Source organism: Dermacentor silvarum, chromosome 1 (genome assembly GCF_013339745.2).
Source record: "Dermacentor silvarum isolate Dsil-2018 chromosome 1, BIME_Dsil_1.4, whole genome shotgun sequence".
Lineage (NCBI taxonomy): Eukaryota > Metazoa > Arthropoda > Arachnida > Ixodida > Ixodidae > Dermacentor > Dermacentor silvarum.
The window spans coordinates 248,685,294-248,709,921 of record NC_051154.1 but is presented as its reverse complement, the minus strand read 5'-3'; the positions used below and the strand labels follow the sequence as shown (position 1 = coordinate 248,709,921).

The window sequence follows — 24,628 nt, the reverse complement described above, 5'->3', positions numbered from 1 at the left end:
TTGATAATGAACCAAATTTCAAAAACAGCATATATATTTCCCGTAACTTATTTTATTGAACATATGTTTATTAAAGGTCTCCTGTTTTAGATGTCGCAATTTATCATCTAGATTAGACGGAGAGGTCGACACTACTTGCAAGACAAATTGCAGAGAGGTTGTAGCAAATAACAAAATATCACTACTTAACTTTCTAATAATTTTCTAGAGCGCACATATCCCAAATGTCGAATGGAAGCCGAGCATTTGTGACGTAATATAGACCTAGGAGAAATGTACTGTGCTTAGCAACAACTTCCTCAGAGTTACACTCGTTACACAATACAGTGATGTTCGAAACTTCGAGTTAACCCTTAAAATCACTGTTAATACATATATAGCACAGAAAAAATGTACCTTATTGCTTACGTGAGATTTCCACAATGTTTCCGTAACAATCTGTCCACAAACAAATTCAGAGCGGTGCGCTTTAGACGTCCGAAGAGATGGAGTTTACAGAATGGACCTTTTTCACGGGAGTCTTGTGCGCATGCGCACCGGAAATGATTTGACGGCGCCTCTCGCGGGCAAGCGACCAAAGCATTTTTGGTGGCTTCCGGTCTCTCTCTCTCTCTCCGTTCGACGCAGCCGAGGCGACTTTCCGTGGTGGCGCGTCCGGAGAGGCTTTCACGTCGCGTGCCTGGCAATCTTCACCTGCGTTTTTACGCTGCTAACGACGGGATTGCAATCACATTATTGTGACGCCTCAACGATGTGCGGCCGTAGGCTGCACAAATTCCAGCGGCAGGCCTCCGAACGTGAGATTTTTCACATTTACAGCCGCATCCCTTCAGGAAGGGAGACGAAGAAAATGGATTCACGCCATACGTCGCGTGAACCCTGACGGATCGCCGTGGAAAACTCCCGCTTGTGTGGCACTCAATAGACACTATGATTTGTTTTCACTTGCTGTTTATTGAATACCATGTCTGCCATGCGGCTGCGGCGACGCCGAGGTGGCTCCGTCGACTACAGCGTTTTGCTGCTGAGCGCGAGATCGCGGGATCGAATCCCGCCCGCGGCGACCGCATTTCGATAGAAATGAAGCGTAAAAACACATCTACATGCGTTGTAGTGCGCGTTAAAGAACCCGATGTGATCAATATTAATCAGGAGCAATCCACTACGGTGTGCCTAATAAACAGAAAGTGGATTTGGAGCGTTTTCTAACGCTACCGCAGCAGGGGGCAATCGAAGTGCTTACAGCTAGCGCACTGTTACATCTACGTCGCTTGTGTCGCAAGCGTAACAGTAGCAGTGAAACCTTCAAGCAATGCATCACGGGTTTGAATAGTTGGTTTTATTCTCGCAGGAGAGCCATCACGATTCATCACCCACCCGGACTACGTACCGTCGATCTTCGCGCACGCATACACTCGATGCGGCGAATGTACCGCTCTTCTTTAAAAATCCAGCCTTTTAGTAGCTGGCGGTGTGACTCGCCGAAATGGCTGTCGATCACGTCGCTCGTCACCTGTGGCACGGACGACAAATCGGTGCTCCACTGGCCGCTGGAAGCGCGAAGCTTCTTCATGCCTTCCGCCGAAAACATGCTGCAAATGCTCCGCGAGAGCAGGCGAGCTGCTTTACAAGAAGTCGAGGAGCTCTACCGCGTTCTTACAAAAACGGTCGAAGAGGCAGAAACGTGAGATACTCTGCACAAAGCGTACGCGAACCACAGCCGTCGCGTTGGTCAGAGAGAAAGAGCCACCACGTGAGAGGGTGAGGGGCTCCGTAAGCCCCCATTCGCGCTTTCGCCTCTCGCCGCTAGAGGCGCTCCTCCATCGTGAAAAAGGTCCATTATGATATCATTTTTATTGCTTAGTAAGAGTTGTAAACTTTATGCTTAATTAAAGAAGAATTTTCTATTTCCGGCCATTCTTGTAAAAAATGATGACCTAAATTAAAAATCTGCCCAACAGTCGTTACATTTGAAGAGTTCATTTTACATCCAATAGACCTAATCAAAATTGGTTCAGTGGATGCCACACAGAACGATATCTTTTACCAGTGTATTTAGATAGGAACTCCCGAGGGAAGTTTTCCTCTAAATAATTTGCTCCGCAAAACTCTTGCATAGGTACAATTGTTCTCGCACGTTTTATGCAAGCGCAAGGTAAGGCAGGAATACACATTAAATGGGTGAGACATACTGCAATTTATTCTTGAATACACGAGAAAAAACGATATATTGTCAGTGCAATATTGTTGCGGGCGGAGAAAAGAGTGAAAAATGCTATTATGCAGTCTGTTTACAAGAGATCTGCAAGAGGCTAAGGCGAAAACCAGCTCGAGCTAAGGGCCCACAGTGGCCCCTCGTCGTTTAAACCGACAGTGGATCCTAACAATCGGAACGAACAGGTTGTTCGTTCCGATTGTCTGCGACGGCGGCGGGCGTGATGACGACGATGGCACAATGGCGGTGGGACGACGACAACAACAGCAACACTATGACAATGACGATAAATACGACGACATTTTGCGGATGACGACAACACCAAGTGTTCATAGCGAACTAGCTGTCTTTGTGAGAGGAATGCTTAGCATGACTCCTGCGCTGAATGCCTCGATACGAAGGCCACGCTTCACATAGCCTTTTGGCTTAGGACTTAATTGACCAATGTTCGCATTGCCACTTCTTTAACTCTTTGCTAGATGTTATATTCGCGTCTCGCTTAGGCTGCTTAGCCTGTCTACAAGAATGATTTTAAGCGTGCACTTTTAACGTTGCGCTGCAGATTGTTGCTACGGACGCTTAAACTCGGTTTCTTGGGCACTGTTGACACTGCTACTACACTCCTAAGAAGATGCTGGGGCTAACATTGCATAGAAAAAAAAAAAAAAAAACTCAGGTGGCCCGCAGTGCTCTTTTTGTTTCTTTCTTTTTAGTGGACACAGCTATATAATCTCTCTCTATGGGATTGCTAATTTTCTTGCAATGGCGTCATGCGACTGGTTCCTCAGTAAGTCTGCAGTTTGTATAATTCACTTCGGCAAGCGGGGTCGATCATTACGCATTGCGTTTGCAGTTCCGCTCGCCCATTTAAACGGAAACGGGCGCCAATCGCAACCCGGCAATGATAGCTGCACGTCTAGTGCAGCTATCAATAAAACAAACGACCGTCGTCACGCGAACTCTGGCGAGCCGCAGCGTGTGGGGACGGCGCGTCGACCGGCCGTTGACCTCTCGTCGTCGCGTAGCACGAAAGAGTTGAGGGAGCGTGTACGTTGTAACGGTGCGCGCAGGAAACCGGCCTCGCCGGCGTCGGTTCCTTTCTGGCCGAGCTGTCCCACTCGCGCACCGGCCCGACCTCCCCAGTTTGGCGCGTCACTGTGTCAAGGACAGCTCTCCTCGCTCGGAATTCTCCGAACGAGCCGCCCTCCCCGCTCGCTTTCCGGGGCAGCGGCTCTTCTCCCCTGGCCGCGCAGCGTGTCTCGCGCGTTTCAGCAGGCTGCCGTCATCGTTCGACTTGAGCGTGTCCACTCCATATGCAACCGTTTCTCGATGGTAATGCGTCAGCCGCTACATCTAAATTGGTTTTCCGGCATCTTGCTGCGTAAACTGGGGTTTGTCATGCGCTTCGATGTTGCTAATAATCAGCGGAAAGAGCAGAACACGTCTATTATTGATTCCTTCATGTTACACACATTCGTGCTCCCAGAACTCAAGCACGAGCTGTGTGGACCGTTTCACAACTCATGCTTTTAGACAACGTGGTAGTCCTGCAGTTGAAGCTTATGGATATCCACTCACTCTTCTGTCAAACAGTGTTGGCAATTTAAGATATCCCTAAATGACGTTTGAAGTACAAAACCTTATCGTGCGAGACGGTGCCTTACATCAGCCAGTCGAGAACAAAGTTCTATACTTTAAACGTCATTTAGGAATTTCTTAAATTGCCATCAACTGACATGTGCTTCAGTAAGCTTTTTAAAATTATTTGAAAGACAGAAAACAGTAAATCCTTGTTCCGAGGTCTCTACTAACACAAAGGCAAGGCGATGAAGAAAACACTCTAACCGTACGTTAGTAATTGTATCAGCAGGCGCCTACCCTCTGACTGCCTTCGGGAACATGCAAACCAACGTCGAATCCAATCACACTTGCAGATATTATGAGCTCTATGCACATGTACTCGCCGTAATCGTTAGCTCCCGCAGTTTTGTCTGACTGATGGCCTGACTTCCTCTGTAAATTTCACGGCGTTCTTAGAGACATCGCCCAGTGATGACGTGAGTGTCGGCCCTGGCGCAGGAGGGAAACTGCTCCAGCCTTTTGCTCTACGCATCAGGCAACGTGAACGCTGTACACTTCGGACTATGAACGTTCACACATCCTTGGTGGGGATGCTTATGATTAGGTACTCAAGAGTGTGCTTGTTTGCTGAAATAGTTTAACCTGCTAAAGGCTTTCAGCACAGGTGAATGTTGCAACGTAAAGGTACCTAATTGAAATTACAACACTCCAATGATGGTTTTTTCTAAGGCGAAACATATGATAGTCCTCAGCGACAAGAGTCATCCAAAGCGATGAAACAGAAGTCAGCTTTTTGAATCAATAACTGAAGTTAAACAGTCGGCGCCGAAACATCTGTGCGTGCGTTTTCTCGGATCTTCTCTTGTGCTGTACGTAGTACTAATGTAACCTTTGACTGAACTGCGCAGACTATATCCCTTAATGTCGTTATATTTACATGATATATGCAGGCAGTGGACATTGTGAATATGTAACTTGTACGGCGTGCGAATATTTCGATGGTATAATGAGGCACCTTTATACTATACTTGCATTTAAGTATCCGTATTGCCTTCCATAGCCGTTTTAGAAAGACAAGAAAAATGTGCTTGCAAAAGTGGGGCAGTAGTGTGGACATCCAATGTCTATTATTTCCGCTTTAAGCGCGAATAATTACGAAACATGATTACTGACACAAGAAAACTGTGTTCCGAAGCTTCGTGTATAGCTGTGCAGCTGCAACATGGCACGCCACAACGGACCCGTGCTCTGAGACGCCATAAAGGGATGAAGCTCACCAGATTACTTTGCTGACGTAAATGCAACACCAGTATTAGTAGCTGAGAGAAGTTGTTAATTGATCTGCGCCTTCTTAACATTGAGATGATGACGCAGATGAACCTCATGTCACACGAACCACTGCCAACGCAAGGAGCGATCACAAAATACGAATAGTGATGAAATAACTCTTGCTTAGAACTGATAGCCTGTATAACAAGATGGCCTGCTGGGCCGTTAGTTGGCGCATGGCCGTACGAAATCATGAAATGAAATTGTAGAATAAGGAGGTAACCGAAAATGGCAAGAAAATGAAAGAAGTAAAGTAGGGGGGTGAGGGAGATGCTTTCAGCAACAGTCGGACCTGTAGCCTTGGAAAGGCAAGGCAGCAACTACTCTGATCGAGCGCCACCTCCCCGACGGCGCCAGTTTGTACCATGACAGTAGAAACGACTTGGCAACGTGGCACTAAACAGCGTTGAGAGAGAAAACGAGCGAGTCGAGAGTAGCGGACAAGACTAGACAAATACTGGGCTTCTTCGATTTTCCACTTCTGGCTACCCGCGGGCTGCTGCAGAGCCGTATTGGGATGGCCACGCTTAGTCAGGGGCCGAGTCACCGACTACGCAGGAGTGTTACTACGTCGGAGCACATGTGAACGACGTGCGGATACGGTGCAGCTCACGATCTGTTTCAGTCCTTGGATCGCGAACCACAAAACGAGCCAGAAGTGCTCGTAGTATCTTTTCTTAACTGGTACGCGTCTCGAGGAACTGCTGCTGCTCGACGGTGATGAGGAGGCGGTTGGTAACATAACCTTCAAAGCCAGCATTAACGCGAATGCAAACTGCACGAATCGCGGAATTGATAAAGGCAATTGTTGTCCCGTAAGTTCGAAGGCAATGGTCAAGCGGACCACGTAGCTTTCGTCTCCGTATCTCTTACTTCGGCCATAAGCAGAACAGGATGTAAGTTTTGGAGCACGGCCACGTGGACGACTCGGGAGCACAAGAATGGTCGAACTCGTTCGCATTCATCGCGCGTACATCATGCACATTTAATGAGCTAGGCACACGTAAAAAAAAAAAAAAAAAAAAAAAAAAAACCTGCGAGTATAAATGTGAGCGCTCCATAGGTGTCTGGCAAAAACGACATAAAGAGTACATTTTTTTTGCACATGTTCGCGAAAGAAATTCTGCGGTAGTTTTTCTGCGCGCTCGCGCTCGCACGTAGCTCGCATAAGCAAGTTACGCGCATCCCGGTGATAACGCACGCAGCCTTTCTAGCAAACCACGCACGTGCTGCTTTTTACACTTGTTTGTTGCACTGTTTCGTTGCTAAAGTGCTATTGTGATTTCATTCACTCGCGCCTGTGCATCGTTATTTTAGGCGGCACGGATTTTTTCCCGAAGAAAACGTTAGAAACCAGTGTGTACTTTGCCACTGTATATCTCTAATGTATACCACCGACGCTTCCGCGAGCGTTGTTTTGTATCATTGGATCACCAGTCGTCGTAAGTGATCCGACCAGTCGAATTATAAACGCGAGCGTTTAGCTTCTCCGTTTGACTGACTGTCGTTGACAAACAAACAAACAAACAAACAAACAAACAAACAAACAAACAAACAAACAAACAAACAAACAAACAAACAAACAAACAAACAAACAAACAAACAAACAAACAAACAAACAAACAAACAAACAAACAAACAAACAAACAAACAAACAAACAAACAAACAAACAGACAGACAGACAGACAGACAGACAGACAGACAGACAGACAGACAGACAGACAGACAGACAAACAAACAAACAAACAAACAAACAAACAAACAAAGGAGCTGTATAGAAAGCCACCATTAGTCACGGAGAGTTCATGACCGAATATTTGTTACATGCATAAACAGGCGTATTGCGAGACAAAAACTCAAGAGAAAACGAGTTTTGCTGACCAAAGTGCGGCAAAGAGCGTTAATTCCTGCCAGTGTATCACGAAGTCATCATCATCACCATTATGTTGAAATGGAAACGATAACGCAACGATTGACATAGTAATAAATAAATAAATAAATAAATAAATAAATAAATAAATAAATAAATAAATAAATAAATAAATAAATAAGCTGAAGTGATTATAAAGAATACAAATTGCTCATCCGGTTGTTACCTGATGATTGCAACGTTACACAGAGCGAACGTACCTTCAAAAAATAGGTTAAACGTGTAATTAGAAGGTTAATTGCTGCATGGCCTGTATGATCAAACTGCAATGGAGGCGCGCACTGCTGTTGTCGTTTCCAGAGAGTCCTCGAGTCGTAGTATATATATACAGACTACCCATCTATGATTGCAAGTACTTTCTAACATGGACCTCGTCGCGTGCAAGAAAGTGTTTTGCAGTAGTAGACGAGCTTTGGTGGTACAATCTGTGACTTTCGCTCATGTAATCTTGCTCAGGAGAAGTTGGCGGGCTAGTTGGTTGGACATTCTTGACTGAGCGGCATCGCACTGAATGAGACACAGAGGAACACCGTGTGTGTGTGTGTGTGTGTGTGTGCGTGTGTGTGTGCGTGCGTGCGTGCGTGCGTGTGTGTGTGTGTGTGTGTGTGTGTGTGTGTGTGTGTGTGTGTGTGTGTGTGTGTGTGTGTGTGTGTGTGTGTGTGTGTGTGCCGTAATTTTCGTCTATTTCTCATTAAGTGCGTTGTCATTCAATGAAAAAGGCTCATATGATGCCTAGCTGCGTCAAATGCCGCCGTCGAACCTTCGTCTGTTGTTGAACCGTCTGCGAAAACAAATGTATCAATAAATTTTGCTGACGGCACATTTGAATAAGTAATATTTTGCATTTCAATCGATGAATATATGATTTCTTGTCAATGTCCAGATTGAATAGTTAACCTGCTTGATCTGTGTAGAAAATTACCTGTTTTGTTTAATAGTTGTGTATGATCTTATGAAAAGTAAAAAAAAATGATGGCTCTCCCGTAATAGTCAGCATGAAGTGGCTACCATATGGCGTCTTTTGCTGCCTGTGGTGCCGCCAGCTTCAACCGCTTTTCTTCTTCAAACAGTGCAGCGCGCTCAGCGTCTGTCGTTACGTTTTTAGGAGCGAAGCTCCTTATAGCGGCACCCGTTCGTCCCCGTCGTAGTAGGTAGCCACGTCTAGTTTTATGAATTGCTCAATAGATGGCGTTGTGTGTCCGTATATGTATGTATACCCATATATACATATATATGTATACGTATAGTATAACCGGAAGCCGACTTCCGCTTCCGGTTCCACTTCCGGTTTTGCTTCCGTTTCCACTTGCGGTTCCGCTTCCGCTTCCGGTTCCGGAAGCCAGCTTCCGGCTTCCGGAGAACGCTTCCGGCGTTTTATGAAAAAAAAAAATTGCGAAAGTTGTGTCCGTAGCGCGGAATCGAACCAGGGACCCCTCGCTTCCGAACGCGCGGCGCTAACCACTACGCCACGAAGCGCACATAGACACACGCACCACGATGGCAATAAATACCCAACATTAACGAAAGGCCGCGTTTCTAGCGCGTTTCTAACGCGTTTGTGCTAGCGCGTTACGGCCCGTGTAAGAAGCTGGTGTAAGACGCTGTGGCCTCTCCGCCTTACCTTCAACGCGTTTCGAACGCGCTGCCCAAGGCGGTGGCAAGTCAAGTTCAAGTCGAGGAGCGTTTATGAATACGGGGGGTATACTCTCTCAGCAGTCATGTGATGGCGTCGGCAAACGCGGTGCACGTTCCGGCATGTGTAAATGGCTGCATAAGACGCTATGGACGCTCCCCCTTACTAGAGAGTACTGCACGTTTCTAACGCGTTTGTGCTAGCGTCCCCTTAAGCGGGAGATCCGATGATTCCCTCCGGAGCTTCGCCCACTCATCATCATTCACCCCGTGGATATGCTGTGATTTTTCTTCTTGTCACGGATCGCTCACGACTCACGGACCGCTGGCGTTCAAAAGAGCACAGGCAACCCTGTCTCAGCGCCAAAAGATGACAATCAAGTGTATGGTGCCCTCTATCTGCCTTTTGAACGTCGCTATCGGAAATGACAAATAAAAATTCAGCGTACTAGAAGTTACAGCTTGAGTGATATTGTGAGCAAACATTATGATGAAATCGGAAGCAATATTTTTAAAACTTGTTTGGGCAGTAACTAGCGTATGTAATGCGGTACTGTACAAAGGGTTGGGGGCCAGAGACCTCATTCTCTTAAGTTTTCACTGGCTGCCCGGATGATCTCGTTTTGTTCTCGCAACGATGTCCGGATGTTCTTGTTTAGTGCCCGAATAACGGCTCTGGCTTTTGGCTTAAGGTCATTTGAAGGTCGCTGACAACGGGAGCTAAAAGCATTTCATGCTTAAAAAACACACTACAGATTGCATCTTTTGCTGGCCATCAAGTCTGTATTCCGTGGACTATGGGTCATGTCGGTATTGAAGGAAATGAGGCTGCTGACGGATAGGCTACTCCGGCACATAGGTTAGATACATTGAACCCTCATAAATATTCAATATCAAGTGCCAATACATTTTTTAATAATCTACAGACTACAAGGAAAACTTAGTGAGGCCACGTGATTTGATAACCAGAAAAAAAAAAACATCTCTACTATTCAGGAGAGAGTGACGCTTTTTTTGCACTACACAACGCACCAACGCTTCGATCGCGCCTTTGATAGACTCATACATCGACTACGCCTAGAGGTGTCCTACACACCTTACTTCCTACATGAATGCAAAAGAGGTCGTCCGCTGCTGGTATCCGCTGTAACCTTCGATGCGTCTGTAGAACACCTGCTCATCGAGTGCCCGCAATACGAGCAGCAGTGAGAGACCCTGCGCAGCCGCTTGAACCGGCTTGATAGGCGTCATTTTTCCGTGGACAAGGTTCTTGGCCCCTGCTCGTGTACGGACAAAGACACGCTGTCATAGCATATTGCGACTTTCTATTAGATAGTGACTTATTGCAGTCTCTTTGAGAGACGAGCGATCGTGAATGTGTTAATATTATGACTTCATGCACACTCATGTGAACTTGCAACGATCTTTCTTTCTTTGGTGAAATGCAATGTCAGTGACGGACGTGTAGTGTTTGTAGTGATGTGATGTTTTCGTCCTTGTGTGAATTCTTCATTTCGCGTAGTGACTGTTCTGGTAACGCGCAGTGTGAATGGACGTTCGCGTGTTGCCGATGTAGGTATAGTGCTCTGGCAATGCAAATATGGTGTAAAGCAGGCTATGCCGGATTTATTCGATGTTTTATTCCTCCGCAATTGTTTTTCTTTCTGCCTTTGTTTCGCATTCTTTTGTTTTCTTTTTTTGCATTTATTAGTGGCTGGAGTGCCTTTTTGACGATAGTGACAGCTCGCATAATCATAGAAGCAGCGCAAGTGGCGTGGGAACAAGGCACACGCGTCAGCGAGCGCGTTGCTCCATTCGTAGCCATCCATATAGCCACTCAAGCCATCACAGCCCTGTCACGTGAAGAGCTGGCTTTTTTTTTAGAAGAAGGCAGCATGCGCGGGAGGCCACTGTGATGATGAATGACTTTTTTAAGGTGCATTTTCTTATACCTCAATGTTTTAGTTATTTGTCAATTGATATGTATCCCCGATTGCTGTTTCAAGTTGTATTCTGCGCACCTAATAATAAAACCAGCGCTCTCTTTCGTCCTGTTTGTGTCTTTGTCCGCCTTTTTGCGCTGGTAACTTACTCTACGCCGATAGAGCGACGAACCATCTATACCGAATGAGGACCGTTTAGACATATTTGATCGAGTGACGCGGGCTGTGACGAAAGTTATCGCCTGATTGAGGTATGTGTGACAATCGTGGGCTTGCCTGGAGCACGAGTTGTTCGTCCGGAATATTGGCTCTGTATGTATGTAAATAGTCTACAAATACGTCATTGATATATATCAGAAGAGAGGTCCACTCCTCGCTCTTGCTAAAGTTGTTCACGTCGTTATTCGCTATCATGCCAGTAGATATCATGAGTGGCGGGCACCAGAATCTGTAGCGATGGCTAGTCGTGGAAGGGACTCAAGTGACTCGAGTTTACAGAATACAGACTCTTAGCAATGGCTAATCGGGGAAGGATGATGCGGAAACTGTGCCATGAACGCATTTAAAGACACTCTATTTGGGACGCTTCCTTTTGAATAGACCTACCCACCTACATGTTTAGAAGTAATTCCACTGTTAGTATCGACAAAGATTTATTCGCTTACAGTTAAATCAGATATGAAATGCGGAGCCATCCCTCGAATGCCTAGAATAATTGATTTCCTGAGGTGTAGGCTAAACTAGCCACATCGTACGTTTGTCATTTAGAAAATGATAGCTCCAATACTTCCTCTAATGTTTCATTCTCAGCAAAGTAAGGAGATTTGCAGTATTATCCAGCATATCGAACGAAATCCTAACACTTTCAGCGCGGTACTCGTTAATGACTTATTGTTACTTTGCTTTCAGAAGTGCAGTTGAAAGGCCAAGTGGCCAAATTACTGGAGCCATTCAACTCTTTCTTAGCTTGAGCAGGCGAATGATTCTACACAACGTGAACGAAGGTAACTATGATCCCCCAGATGTCTATACAAAGTCTAGTACGGCTTTTGTATTCCGAAATGTATATAGGTGATCTAAAAGAAGCTTGTGCTGTTGATTCCATTCATAGAATTTGTTCTGGGGTTCTGGGTAAATCAAATCATTCGGTTTTATGTGCCAAAGCCACGGTCTGATTATGAGGCACGCGGCAGTGGAGGACTCCGGATTAATTTTGACTACACGGGGTTCTTTACGTGCCCCTAAACTTATGTACACGAGCGTTTTTTGCATTTCGCTCCCATCGAAATGCGGCCACCGCGGCCGGGATCGTACCCGCGACCTCGAGCTCAGCAGCGCAACACCATAGCCCCTGGGCTATCGCGGCGGGTCTCGGCATAGCTCGACATGGCTACGCATGCGCTACCTGGAACCTGCTTGCCCAGCCCCATTAATCATTCCTCGAAATGACCGACGATGGCGACGAAGTGGAAGGAAGTGTCAAAGAACGCAGAAACTCCGTGCCCAGGCCAGTCATGTAACTCTGAAAGAATCTATTAGAGCAGCGCGGCCCACATTTGCCGTAAGGACGTATCAGATTTTTTTTTTATAGTTCTACCTTTCTTTTTCTCCCCCTTACGCACGTGTGGAACGACAACATCGGAAGTAAGGGGGGGCAGGTGACGGTTGCCCGGCAGACGACGGCGACGACCTTGGCATTGGGGCACACATCGTCGAGAAACTAGGACAACCGGTTTCCTCCTCGGCGGTGCCGCAGTCGGCAAAGGCGTAGAAGCGTGCAAAGACGAAGGAGACACGTAACAAGCACGCGTGCGCGGCAAGAGACCTCCCCGACGTCGCAAGCCGGCAGGTCGCTGGCGGAACAAAAACAAGACACATCCGTGGGCCGTTCGGGGTCAGAGGGCTGCATAGTAGCGGCCGTACGCGACGGCGTCCGGCCGGCCAGAGAGGGGATGTTGCCTTTGGCCCTGATCGGCATAAGGTCTTGGCCTCCGGCCACTGGCGACATGCCACTGGGCTCCCCACGCAGAGATATTGACCAAGGGGTGCATGCAAGCAGCACGTGACACGCTGTTTACTTGCGTTGCGATTAAACCAAAGAAGCAGAGCGCGCCTTATAGTAGGGTTTTATGTCTGTCGACATATCTATGCCCGAGTAAAGCGGTTCCGTTTTCTTGGTGCACAGGAAGGTCTGCACAACCACTCACAGAAGTTTCCGAAACACGGAAGTGACCAGGAGAGAATATAAGAACAAACTACGAGTTATGGCCGAAGTGTCGCTCTGTTACGTCATAGTAATCGTACACTTTGCCGGTGACTTGTGACACTGATATCGGCATTGGTATCGTTTATTTTCTCCAGCGGCGCCCACAATTTCGCTTATGTTACCAAATACGATACGATTGACTTCGACTTTCTTTTCAGGGTCAGCCTTACGGTATTTAACTATGATCGTCACCCTGCTACTTGACAATAGCCTACAGTATACACAACCCTGCTTGTGGTTCAAAAATAAATTGCCATTTTTTGTGATCCTGTTGAGAGCGCCGACTTTTCCGAAGAGCCTACTTCCGGCTCAATAAAAATGCGCGTTCTCCTTTCAGTGGATACTGCATGCGCGGTTGGACTAGAGGTCATACGCGTACTGTCTTCTGCGGTCGCAAGAATACTCAAGAAGTGCCTACACTTGTCTTCTGTCACACTCGCACTTATCTTTTCTTCTAGTTCCTGACCATTGAAGACTGGACACTCTCGAGGATTGTACCGTGGATAAAATGCTACAGCATTTAACAAAGTAAGTATTTGCAGACGCGTATAGAAATTTGAGAACAACGATCACGCATCCGCCAGACATAAGCATAATGTGTTGGATAATCCGGGGCAAAATACATCACCTAGTAAAAAGTGATTAGTTGCCCTTTCCACTGTCCTGTTCGAACCAGCCTCTGTAGGACATGCTTCCTCAAACCGGATGCCTTCTCACAAGCCGTCACGTATATTCCAGCAAAGTGCGAGTTCGCGCAACAAATTGCTCGTCCAGTAGTTCGAAAATCGTTACCGCTCTGAAACCCGAATTTCCTAATAGCCTTTGCGCGCATGAAGTTGAGAAGTGAGAGTACACTCGTTTGTGCGGCAGGCACAGGGTGCACCATTCAACCCTATAAGCTTTGCTCTGTGCGCGAGTAAATTCTGCTTTCTCTTGAAATCAACATTAACTTTCCGAAAAGTGTTGAGGAGCTGTATACCTGTTGAACGCCAATGTAGTAGGCAATATCAATTTTTTGAAACCCTTTCCTGTTCTGATCGGCTTGTATTGGTCTTGATCTAGCTGTAATAAAGAAAAAGTGATTTTCACCATTTCACTCCGCTGACATATGATACAAATGACTCAGTATTGTTGGAACTCTCGGTTTTTAGAAGTCGCGGTCAGTGCGAGTCTTTCCACTTCTACCGCTTTCTTCATTGGTCGAGATTCAGTTTGACTTTTGCCAAAGCCAACTGATGAGCGCCGACTTACTACGCTAAGCTCGAGCGTATACCGTGTTTTCTGCTCGTAGAATGCCACCGAAAGCGTGCATGATTTTACGGCGTTTCATGCGACACCTTGCGAACCTCTTTGCGGATCTGTATAGTAAGAGCGATGCGCAGAAAACTAATGTTAAATAACCTGCAGGGAAAGAAAAATTATGAATTGGTGGTCAGCCTTTCGAAAGAGCGGAGTAGTAAGTAACCTCAGCCAACGTGTCACACGGATGAGATGATGATTTTACAAGGAACGTGACGTAGAGGCGTGACGTAGAGGCTGGAAGACGTCAGTATGGATTATATAGTGAGAACGCGGGTAGCCGATATTCTAGTTGAGATGAAGAGGAAGGTGCGGAAGTGGTCAGATCGTGTGAGGCGTAGAGGAGATAAGCGATGGCCTGTGAGGGTAACAAAATTTGTGCCAAAGGAAAGGAAACGTAATCCAGGCGTTAGGTGGTGCGATGAGATTTGTCGGCATAAGATCAAGCCGGCTTCTACAGCGCAAGAGGGGCGTAGTTGGACATCTTTTGGAGATGTTTTCGTCTTGCAGTGGGCATTTGTGATGATAACGATGATGGTAAGAGTTGAAGTCAAATGAAAACGGTGGCCGAAAAATGGTTGAGAACGTTATGAACTCATGGTCTCTGGCCTGTACATTTTCTAGCACGGAACAACTGTATTCGTTCGTTCCAATACGCTGCTCCGTTTTTCCGACTCTATGTCCTACTAGCGGCCCCTGCTCGCCCTACCTTGGTCTATCCGGACGAGCTGCATATAGGCAGGACACGATCAATGGGCATCAGGTGAGATGTGGAAATATTATACGCTATTCTCGGGTGTCGAGAAATTCGTCGCCAGTTTAACTGGATGACGAACTGGCACTCTGCTTCAGACGACACCTTAGGCATGGGAAGTTTTACTGTCTTTTGTCTATGGTATTGCGATGGTTTCAAACTTTGCTGGACGCATGAAAAAGTGCTGTGCAGTGTAGCTATATGCACCGGATCATGCACGCATTGTTAATGTTAATTATTCAGGTTCATTATACGAATGTGTGGTGACACCCTTGGTGGGCAGACCAGGTGAATCTTGCGAGCGTTGAACTGCAGATACTTATGTGACCGGATATGTGGCACGACAGGACAGGAGGTGTTTTGGCATGGATGAATAATGACTACAATAATTGAAGAGAATGAAGCTCAGATAAAGGGCAACGTTGAAGTTGCAAACTTGATCCTTTAGGCAAAGTAAGAAGGATCACGTTTCAATTTTATTTGTTCTTGTATAGCTGGACGAGTCATCTCCTTGTTTTTTTCTATGAATGAGTGTATCAAAGAGCTACAAATGCAAGTTGCGTTGTCTAATATATTATGCACGACATAAGGAACCGCTACAGTTTACTTTCAATGTCTGTATGCACTCAGCTGTTGCGCTGTACAGAGCGGTGGGCTTGCGCATGACGTGAGTATTAAAATGCAGGGAAACCACTGGCAGCTCTTGAGTTCACTGGGAAGTATTCATGACGTGGTACATTAGCTCACTGAGTATAACAAATTAATTCTGCGATAATCTACAAAGTGAATTGGAAGTGGCTGATTGATTGGTTTTGCCACATTCATTGCCCCCCCGCCCCCCTCCCCCACCACCACGTCGAGTTTTTGATTGACTCGGCTTCGCTCTGCGATCTGCTAACCTCCTGGTTAGCTCAGAAGGTAGAGCTAACCGGCAGTCGGTTAGCTAAGATGCCGGTTAGCTAAGACGGTAGATCCCCGGACCAGGGCGAATATTTCTTCAACTGCGAAGCTTTCTGAATGAGAAACCCAGATTGCTTTTCTTTGTGGCTTCGGGCTACTCTCGGGTAGATTACAGTTATTACCCTTCATTAACTGATTTATTGATGGTTCGATGGTGTTTGTTGTTTGACGCCCCGAAGCGATACAACTGTATGCGACGTCGTAGCGGAGACTGCGGGCTGATTTTGACTGCGTATGCTTGCACTTTCTTAACGTGCGCCGAAGCACGGCACATCAGTGTTTCTGCATTCCTTCCCCATTGGAATGTGGTCATCGCAGCTGGGAATCGAAGGCGCGACCTCTTTTTTAGCAGCCGAACATCGTAACGCAGAGCCGTCATGGCTGGCGGAACATTAAACAACGTAGCGGTTCTCCGAATAGCAATGCTTTTGCTTACAGTTTCGCACCAGCAGTCGTTGTTTCCTCAAGTCTGACATAAACGATACAACGGTGACATACATTTTGCTTAACGTTACTACTGTATATATTATAGCAAAGCTGGCCAAGCCGTTGTTGACTTGCGGACGCTCACGCAGTGAAATGGAAATAATTAAACATATATATTTTCGCTTGAGCATACGTACCGCTGCAGATCATGCATCCTAAAAACCTCTAGGTATGCAGTAATACATCCACTGACATCGCATGACGTCGCGGTACGTTATACCAAACGGCTACATAATTGTTTTCTTCCTAAGAAAGTAATCCAGCGTTACTTTTTATGACGAGGTCACATAAAGACATGACAGGACGGGTGCTGACTCCAACTTCGCAGGTTGCGAGGTTCGGTATTGCGAGGTGACTCCAACCTTTCTGTGTCCTTGTGATAAAAGGAGCGCTGGATTATACTTTCTTAAGAAAGAAAGAATAATACATCACCAACTAGCACGGCAACGTGTTTTGTTAAGCACTACATTTATGTTTTTGTGCTATGCCTACAGTGTTGCATTCTGGCCGAGCTGCAGCAGCACGTGACAAGAACTTTGTTGCTTTCAACAACAAGGTTCTACACAACACTGCTTCTAGCCGTCGCACTTGTTGTTTGAATATCTGCTGCGCGAGCTGAAATTTGCATAATATCGCATACAGACTGCTGGAACGTATCCAACGGGATGTGCACGTAACACGATGCGGCGAAAATGTTACAAAACCACAAGTTCAAAGAGCAGCGTCAGAACTCATTGGTGAAAGCCGAGATGCACGCTCTTCTAGCGTCGTTTGAACGTCAAGGTGCCATGAATGGTCAGACAAATGCCGACAATAGAAGAACGTGAATGTAGGCGCTCGCAGCATGGCTCTAATTATGTAACGAACACTCAGCTGAAAGGAGTATATGAAGATTGTAATATCTGGACATCTCCATGAACAATTATTTTAAGCAAAGGAAGCCGACAGATAATGAAGCCAACGAAATCATAGGGGAAATCATTTGTAGTTTTTAACTAGAGTGCAGAAATGGTAAGCTAAAGGGAAATGAAACTCCAGGAAAAAACAACTTCCCACCGCCGAATACACAACCTCCGCATTACGCGTGCAGTGCACTACCAATTGTGCTATACGGCGCCGGCTCTTCCCACGTCCCGATTCGTGGGTATTTAGGAATGAGTACAAGACCAAACCTGGGGAATGTTTGCCAGCGTCACTCGTGACCATGACGTTGGATGTGGAACGTCCTTTTGACCGATGGCGTAGTACGTGACCTTTAGCGGCAGGCAGCTAGTTGGAGCTGGTTAGATCTTGCACACATACCTAAATACCAAAGAATGAGGACGTGGGAAGAGCCGTCGCTGTAGCACAATCAGTAGGGCAACGCACGCGTAATGCGGAGGTTGCGGGCTCGGCTCGCACCAGCGGCAAGTTGTTTTTCGTCCACTTTCATTTCCCTTTAGCTTATCATTTGTACACTATAAACTATAAATGATTTTCCTATGCTTTCCTTGACTTCATTATCAGGTTGGCTTCATATGGTTGTGACTAACAAATATCGGACACCTAGGCTCCCCCTTATTCTCGTTTATATTAATCAAACGAAGGGAAAACAACTGTATTGTAAGTCCGTTGTGTTTAAAGTACACACCCTTGGCCAGTTGTGAAAGTTTGAATGAAAGGGTAACACGTGGGATCTGTATAACACAGAAAAAAAAATAGTGCACAATATCAACACGTGAACGACACGTTGCGAAACTTACTGAAAACATTTGATGTTTTAGCTGGCACAGCGTCTAATGAGCTCTCATGGTTACCAGGCCGTTTCGTGACGGAGTTGGTGAGTACCCCACGAACTCCATCACGAAGGGCTCGCTCTTATGGTTAATGGACCTATAGACGTTATCGTCCTTTCTTAGGAAAACATTTGCAGTGACGTCAACACGACTTACCAGGACGGATACGCCGAGTGCGAGGAGGAGCACGTGCCAGTGGAAGCGGCGTAGCACCGCTGACGTACTCCAGGGGAAGCTGCAGTAATTCTCCATTGGGTGCGTAGCGGGAGTAGCCCTCGCGCTATGATGCAACCGTCAACGGGACTGCGATACGTCGCAGATGAAGTACACACGCAGCGGAAAGCTGAACGTGTCTTCAGTCCCGCTTAAGCTCGGGTTCACAGCAAGGACGAGCAGGTCCAAAAGTCATGACGGCGGCGAGTAGAAGTGGCGCGCGAATCGGAGTTCCTCGCGAGAGGTACCTTCTCCGCTAAGGTCCTGTTACGACCTTCGCATTGACATGAAGTCAGCGGCGAGCGGCCAGAGAATGAAGATGCGCACCCGTACTTTTGCTGCGCCGCCGGTGTCGCAAGTCCCGCAGGTGACCCTAAGCGCTGCTCGAAACAGTTCAAGGCCACGGATTCACGAAAGGCAAGGAAGCGCGGCCCAGCGGCACCGGCGAACGGGAGACTCGGTCGGTCGGGCAGCGGTGGCGGCAGCGACAGTTCTAGGCCGCCGGCGGACAGGCGGGCAACCCAGTAACCGCACCGGGCGGCTCTTGCCCTCTCAACGCGTGCTAGCGGCGACTGGCGCCTCGCGACGGGACCAACGATTCCGGTGCGCGTGTTTGCTGTGCGGGTCCTTCCTTCAGCTCTTGGCCTCCTCCACAGCTGACTGCCGAGCGTGTCGCCTGTTCGGCCTTCTCTCAGAGTGGTCGAGTGGCTGTAGAGAGAGAGAGAGAGAGGCCGGGAGGAGACGTTGTGGTGGTGGCGGTCGCTCGACCCGCGTCGCGTCACCCAGCGTGGAAAGGGTCGTCGGCTCGTGTGCACGGCCATCGCTTTGCGTATACGCCCCGAGGAATGAATACTACAGCGAGGCACGCACGGTGCTTCTGGTCAGAGATCCTGGCGAAGGGGACCGTGCGCAGACAAGCCACGCGGGACGTTGAATGATAGCTGACCCGGTTTCCGCCGCGTGGTGTCCATCCTTTCATCCCGAACCGCTAGGCGTGCTGCGTGGCTTGACGGTCTTTGTGTAGCCCCGTTTTGTTGTCTTTGAGTCACTCTTGATGGAACCAATGTGAGACGCTTATGTTCCCTTCCATTTGATTGTCTGGTAAGTAAAACAGAGACGCACGCACAAAGCAGTCCGGTGACCTTGCCGTTCACACTCAGGAGCGCCTAAGGCACGCGTCGTTTGTGGACAGCGAGCGGATGTACACAGACAAGAAGTCCTGTTCTGCTTTGTTGCGTGCGCACGGCGCATGTCCCAAGAGCATGCTGACAAGCGAGGGCGCATCGTCGACAGCGACAGGAGAGGAAGAACAGTTGTCGGTACAGCTGCGAGCCCGGTCCGGCCTGTCTTCTAACATCCATGCACGGACTCGCGATAATCGAGACAGCGCGCAGTAGTATACTACACGTCTGATGAAGCTAAGCAAGTATACTCCGCCATTTCCGTGAAGAATATTTAAGCATTAAAATGTATTGAAGTGTTGAGACTATGATAGCGATCGGTTACTATGCATCTTCTTTCTAGGGTTTTACGTGCCAAAACCAGTTCTGATTATGAGGCACGCTGTAGTGGAGGGCTCCAGAATAATTTTGACCACATGGGGTTCTTTAGCGTGCACTACAACGCAAGCACACGGGTGTTTTCGCATTTCGCCTCTATCGAAATGCAGCCGCCGCGGCCGGGATTCGATCCCGTGATCTCGTGCTCAGCAGCGCAACGCCTTAGCTGACTGAGCAACCGCGGCGGGTTGATTACTATGCATTCTCCGGCATCTAATCAAGGAGAACAAATGTCTGCCAAGGAAATAGTTCAAGTTAAACTCGTCGATACAACTCTGGAATATTAATGTGCCAAAACCACGATCTGATAATGTAGCACGCCGTATAACGGGCGACTCCGCTTGGCGGGCACCTAAAGCTAAGTGCAGGAGCTTTACGTATCGGAAAATAATGAAAAATGAAGTGGTATGAATAACTGTTTCATGTTTTGAACTCTAACATGATAATACAAGCCTTCTAATGCTGCGTAACGCAATTTATTTTTTAGATAGCATTTGATAAAAAAAAACTCGAATTTGTAGAGCTGTTGTAAAAGAAGTACTTGAAATGAATGAAATAGTTTTCTGTATGGATGAAGTCTTCATATGGTGCACTTGAAATTTGACGGCTCCAATTTGTCGGCAAGTAGTTACCTTGCTCTTTTGAGTAAAATGTTTCTAACTAATAGGGTTGTTTTAACTATTATAACATCTCTATTTGTGTTAAACCAGTTGTCATATTTTGGAACGTACGCCCTTTGCTATTGCAATGCTTTTGCACCAACTAGCCCAGCAGCATGTTCCTCTTAAGTAGGTTATTTTACACCATCTACACTGGCAACAGAATGGAGCGAGAACTTAAATGCAAACAATAGGGCAGTTATCCGTGTAAGCTTGGTTGACGGTTGCACTTGATACCTGTAATGATTTGTAACTTATTCACCACAACAAAAGTGAAGAATTTTTCTAAGACTGAACATAGAAAAACCCTCAACATACAAAAACCCTCATAGCCTGAGCAAAATAAGTTTACAATAAACATGCGTGTATGTGGTGATTGTGGATTTCAAGCCTATCAGTTCTCAACAAATTTTCACCTGCAAGCAACTATGTTACTAACACTAGTTTTACGATATTAATTCTTATAATGTGCGGTGAAATACGCGGGGGTTATACGAATTATTGCACCGAGGTGCAGCAGGCAGGAACATACTATAATTGTATTTTGGCACAGTTTGGGATCGGCTAATCTCGGAACTACTGGTAGTACTAGGAGTCCTAGTAAATAAACATGTCGTGAGCATAGACTATTCAAAGACTCAATTTTTACACGTACCCTTGTTAGTTAGAGCTAATTAGCAAAAGGGTGGTAAATAATGATCATGTTTGCCTTCGTCACACATTTCGTTATGCCACTGCACCGAATATACCTTCTACTAGCGAAGAGATATTAACAGCGAAGCTGTTTAAGCCAGCCGTAATTTGTCGGTGCACGTATCACGAAACTACCAAGAAAGAAAATAAAATAAACTTTTATGCCGAGGCGGGATTCGAAGCCGCGTACCCCCGGTCCCAAAGCGAGCGTCGTAACCACTAGGCTATACAGCCACTTTTTTTTTTGAACATGGTATTTATTACAATGAATGCCACGCTTACAGAACATGCATTTATGCGAACCATCTGATTGCGTTCGAGCGTCGTCGTCTTCGTCCACAGCTGGCGCGTTCGTACGCTCTTGCTCTGCGAGGTGAAGAGGTTTTGCGCGCTATGAGAGCGAGAGAGAGACGCATTCGCGGAGCGGGTCTCCTGGAACGTGGTGTCCGCATTGGAACGCGGTGTCGGTGTTGCAAGCTGCGCTATGCAACGCGCAGTGACGGCCGTAAGTCCGAGACGCGTGAAAAGAAATGATCATCAGTAATAAGATGAAAAGTTCGCGCGCAGTTCCGGAAAGTGCTGGGCTATGATCGCCCAGCTTCGCTGTTTCAATCGTTGCGCGGCCGAGTGCAAGGTTAAGCATTTTTTTTTTTTGATGCTGCCGGAAAGCGTGAATGTAAAGGTGATGATGCTGCTTCAGCCTGCTCCTTAAAAAACAACACGCATGTTCAATATACGGAAAACTTTAGGCCCGGGACTTGGTTCATGGGGGACATCGCGATAAACGTTGTTTAAGCAGCGTTGTGTTGGTCTGCCTGTTTTAATGCGAAGCATTCTTAGCGAACTTCAGGCGCTTTGAATCAATCAACAATCTATCTATCTATCTATCTATCTATCTATCTATCTATCTATCTATCTATCTATCTATCTATCTATCTATCTATCTATCTATCTATCTATCTATCTATCTATCTATCTATCTATCTATCTTTTTTATATGATATAAGGAGATGAAATAAGGCGCCGGCTACTCCATAGCTCTTGAATGGGTCTAACCTACAACATACAGGGTTCAACATACAAGAGTACATGTCAACTAACGTTTGCACAGCAACACGACAACGTAAAAAAAAAAAAACGAAAAAAAAAACGTGGTACATACAATGAAGATGTTCAATCACTCCACCGCACTGCAGAAGAAAGTCTCAAGAATACAAATAATAATGACACCTTACAATGCAGTCTCTACTCAGCGGGTGGTGCACACATCGTGTAAATGCATTATCACATATAGTCAGAACAGAATACTAACATAACATAATCCACAAACACATATACATATACAGCGACATTGAAATAAAAGGAACATTATAAGCGTTAATAACGGCCAACAATGCCGCTCTCTTCGAGAAATGTTGTTAACGCTTTTAGAGCGCTCTTTTGCAAGGCCGTTGTTGACCAAGGGTCCAAAAGTTTCCTTAAACTGAAAGGTCTGCGGTCTAATGCCATTAAAGTTGATTTAGGTCGGCGTCTTGGTGTGTCGTGATGTGGGCAATCTAAAAGTAGGTGATATATATCTTCATCTACAAATCCACAATCACATTCGGGGGTTTCCGCCCGGCCATTTCTATGTAAGAAATGTTTTGTGTAGGCAGTGCCTAGCCTTAATCGATGAATAAGGGTTTCCATATTTCTGTCTAATAACAATGAAAAGTTGAACTCAATAAGCGGATCGATATGGTATAAATCAGAGCTCTTCGAATTCTGGTCAAACCACGTATTTCTACACATTTTGAAAGATGTTGCCCTTCTAATGCAGCGTGACGTTATACATGTAATACTTGATGTTATACATGTAATACATGATGTTATACAATTGGGGTTGGACTTCTTTGTAAGACATATTGATAATGCATTAAGTTATACAATCGGGGCTAGACTTCTTGCAAGACATATCGAGCCGCAATGGGAAGTACACGTGTGGCACTAAGGCGACCTCCTCACTATAAGGCGCAGCAGCGGCACGCGCTTCTTATGCAGTGGCGTACTTGCGCGGCCGTCCGCAAGAGCGTGCACGCTCCTCCATCGATCGCCGCCGCCGCTCCGACTGTGACGTCAATGCGCAGAGCACGCGCGACAGCTTTCTGCCCAACAACACCTGGCCCAACAGCAATTACTAGACTTAAAATTCGGCAGACACTAAAGACTACTTACGTGCGGGAACGCGAAAGCATTATACCGTTTGTAGACCTCTGAAACTCATCAAAGCGCTCATTTTATACACTAATTTTATACACTAATGACGCTGCGCCACCTCCTCCGCACCGTCACGTGTGCCGTCCAATGACGCAGGCACTAGTCAGCGAGATGGCTGTGACGTGTCGTCTAGTGCCTAGACTACGCACTAGGCACACCTTTATTAAGCCAGAACCGTGGAGCAACCGGGGCTTTAGGGAAGCGTGCTCGTCTCGCACCCCGGAGGCCCGGGTTAGATTCACACACCCAGACCGAATTGTACCAAATTTTCTTTTCAGAGCCACTAATTTACTTTGTTTACAGGAACGTCCCTGAGAAATGTGACGTCAATCCGAGCATTTTTTTGACGTGTTTTTACTCATTGCGGCGTCGGCCATTTTTCGTCACGGCACAGTTTCGCCAAAGTCACCGCCAAGAGCACCGCCAACATAGACGCCAAAGGCTTTAGCCTTAATAAACTATAGCGCATGGCCTGCTTCGTCAGCCGCCATGTTTGTTTTGGCGTCCCGCAGGTGCTTGCCATTCCGCAATGAACGACTGCTTGTAATTATTGTTACGACATGCTTCTGTTCAGGTGCGCCACCTGAAATGCATAGTTTTCTTTCCAAACTATCCATGTCCGTCGCATATTTGACGCGATGCACATCTTATTCCATTTGCATAAAATGCGATTATAAGATACCTAAGATACGACATGGTGGTAGGTTTGTCGCATTCATGTGAACGCTGCCTAAATCAAAACACATTGTGCCGCACCAGTCCTTAGGCCATTGGGCCTGTTATTGAGCATATGTTGCATACACATTACTTGAGACCTATGGAGGCTAATTGGAACACTGCTATTGTCCACAGTTTTCAAGCGGCAGTCTCCACCAAATGGCCCTGCAGAAGCTCACGCGCAGTAGGCTGTAAGCCATGGGAAATGGATTCGCGTAAACCTGGCCTTTTGAAATAGTGTTATTGAGGTCAGTCTCATGGCACATAGAGAGGTCGGTGAATACGTGATCTACTAAGAACTGCCTTGTGTACTTGTGGCCTCCGGTTTACATAAACTGCATTCCTGCTGATGGGCCCGAA

General features: G+C 46.6%; 1 protein-coding gene across 2 annotated transcripts in view; it reads right to left on the bottom strand.

Moving 5' to 3' along the window:
- LOC119437025 (protein spaetzle 4-like) overlaps window positions 1–19,053 on the bottom strand; it is a 51,435-nt gene extending 32,382 nt beyond the window's left edge. The window contains exon 1 of one of the 2 annotated variants that reach the window (XM_037704084.2): window positions 18,328–19,053. In XM_037704084.2, coding sequence (XP_037560012.1) covers window positions 18,328–18,423 — 96 coding nt within the window. In that variant the 5' untranslated portion in view covers window positions 18,424–19,053. The remainder of the gene's footprint in view (window positions 1–18,327) is intronic. The other variant, XM_037704085.2, reaches the window with a different exon arrangement.
- Window positions 19,054–24,628: the final 5,575 nt, after the last annotated feature.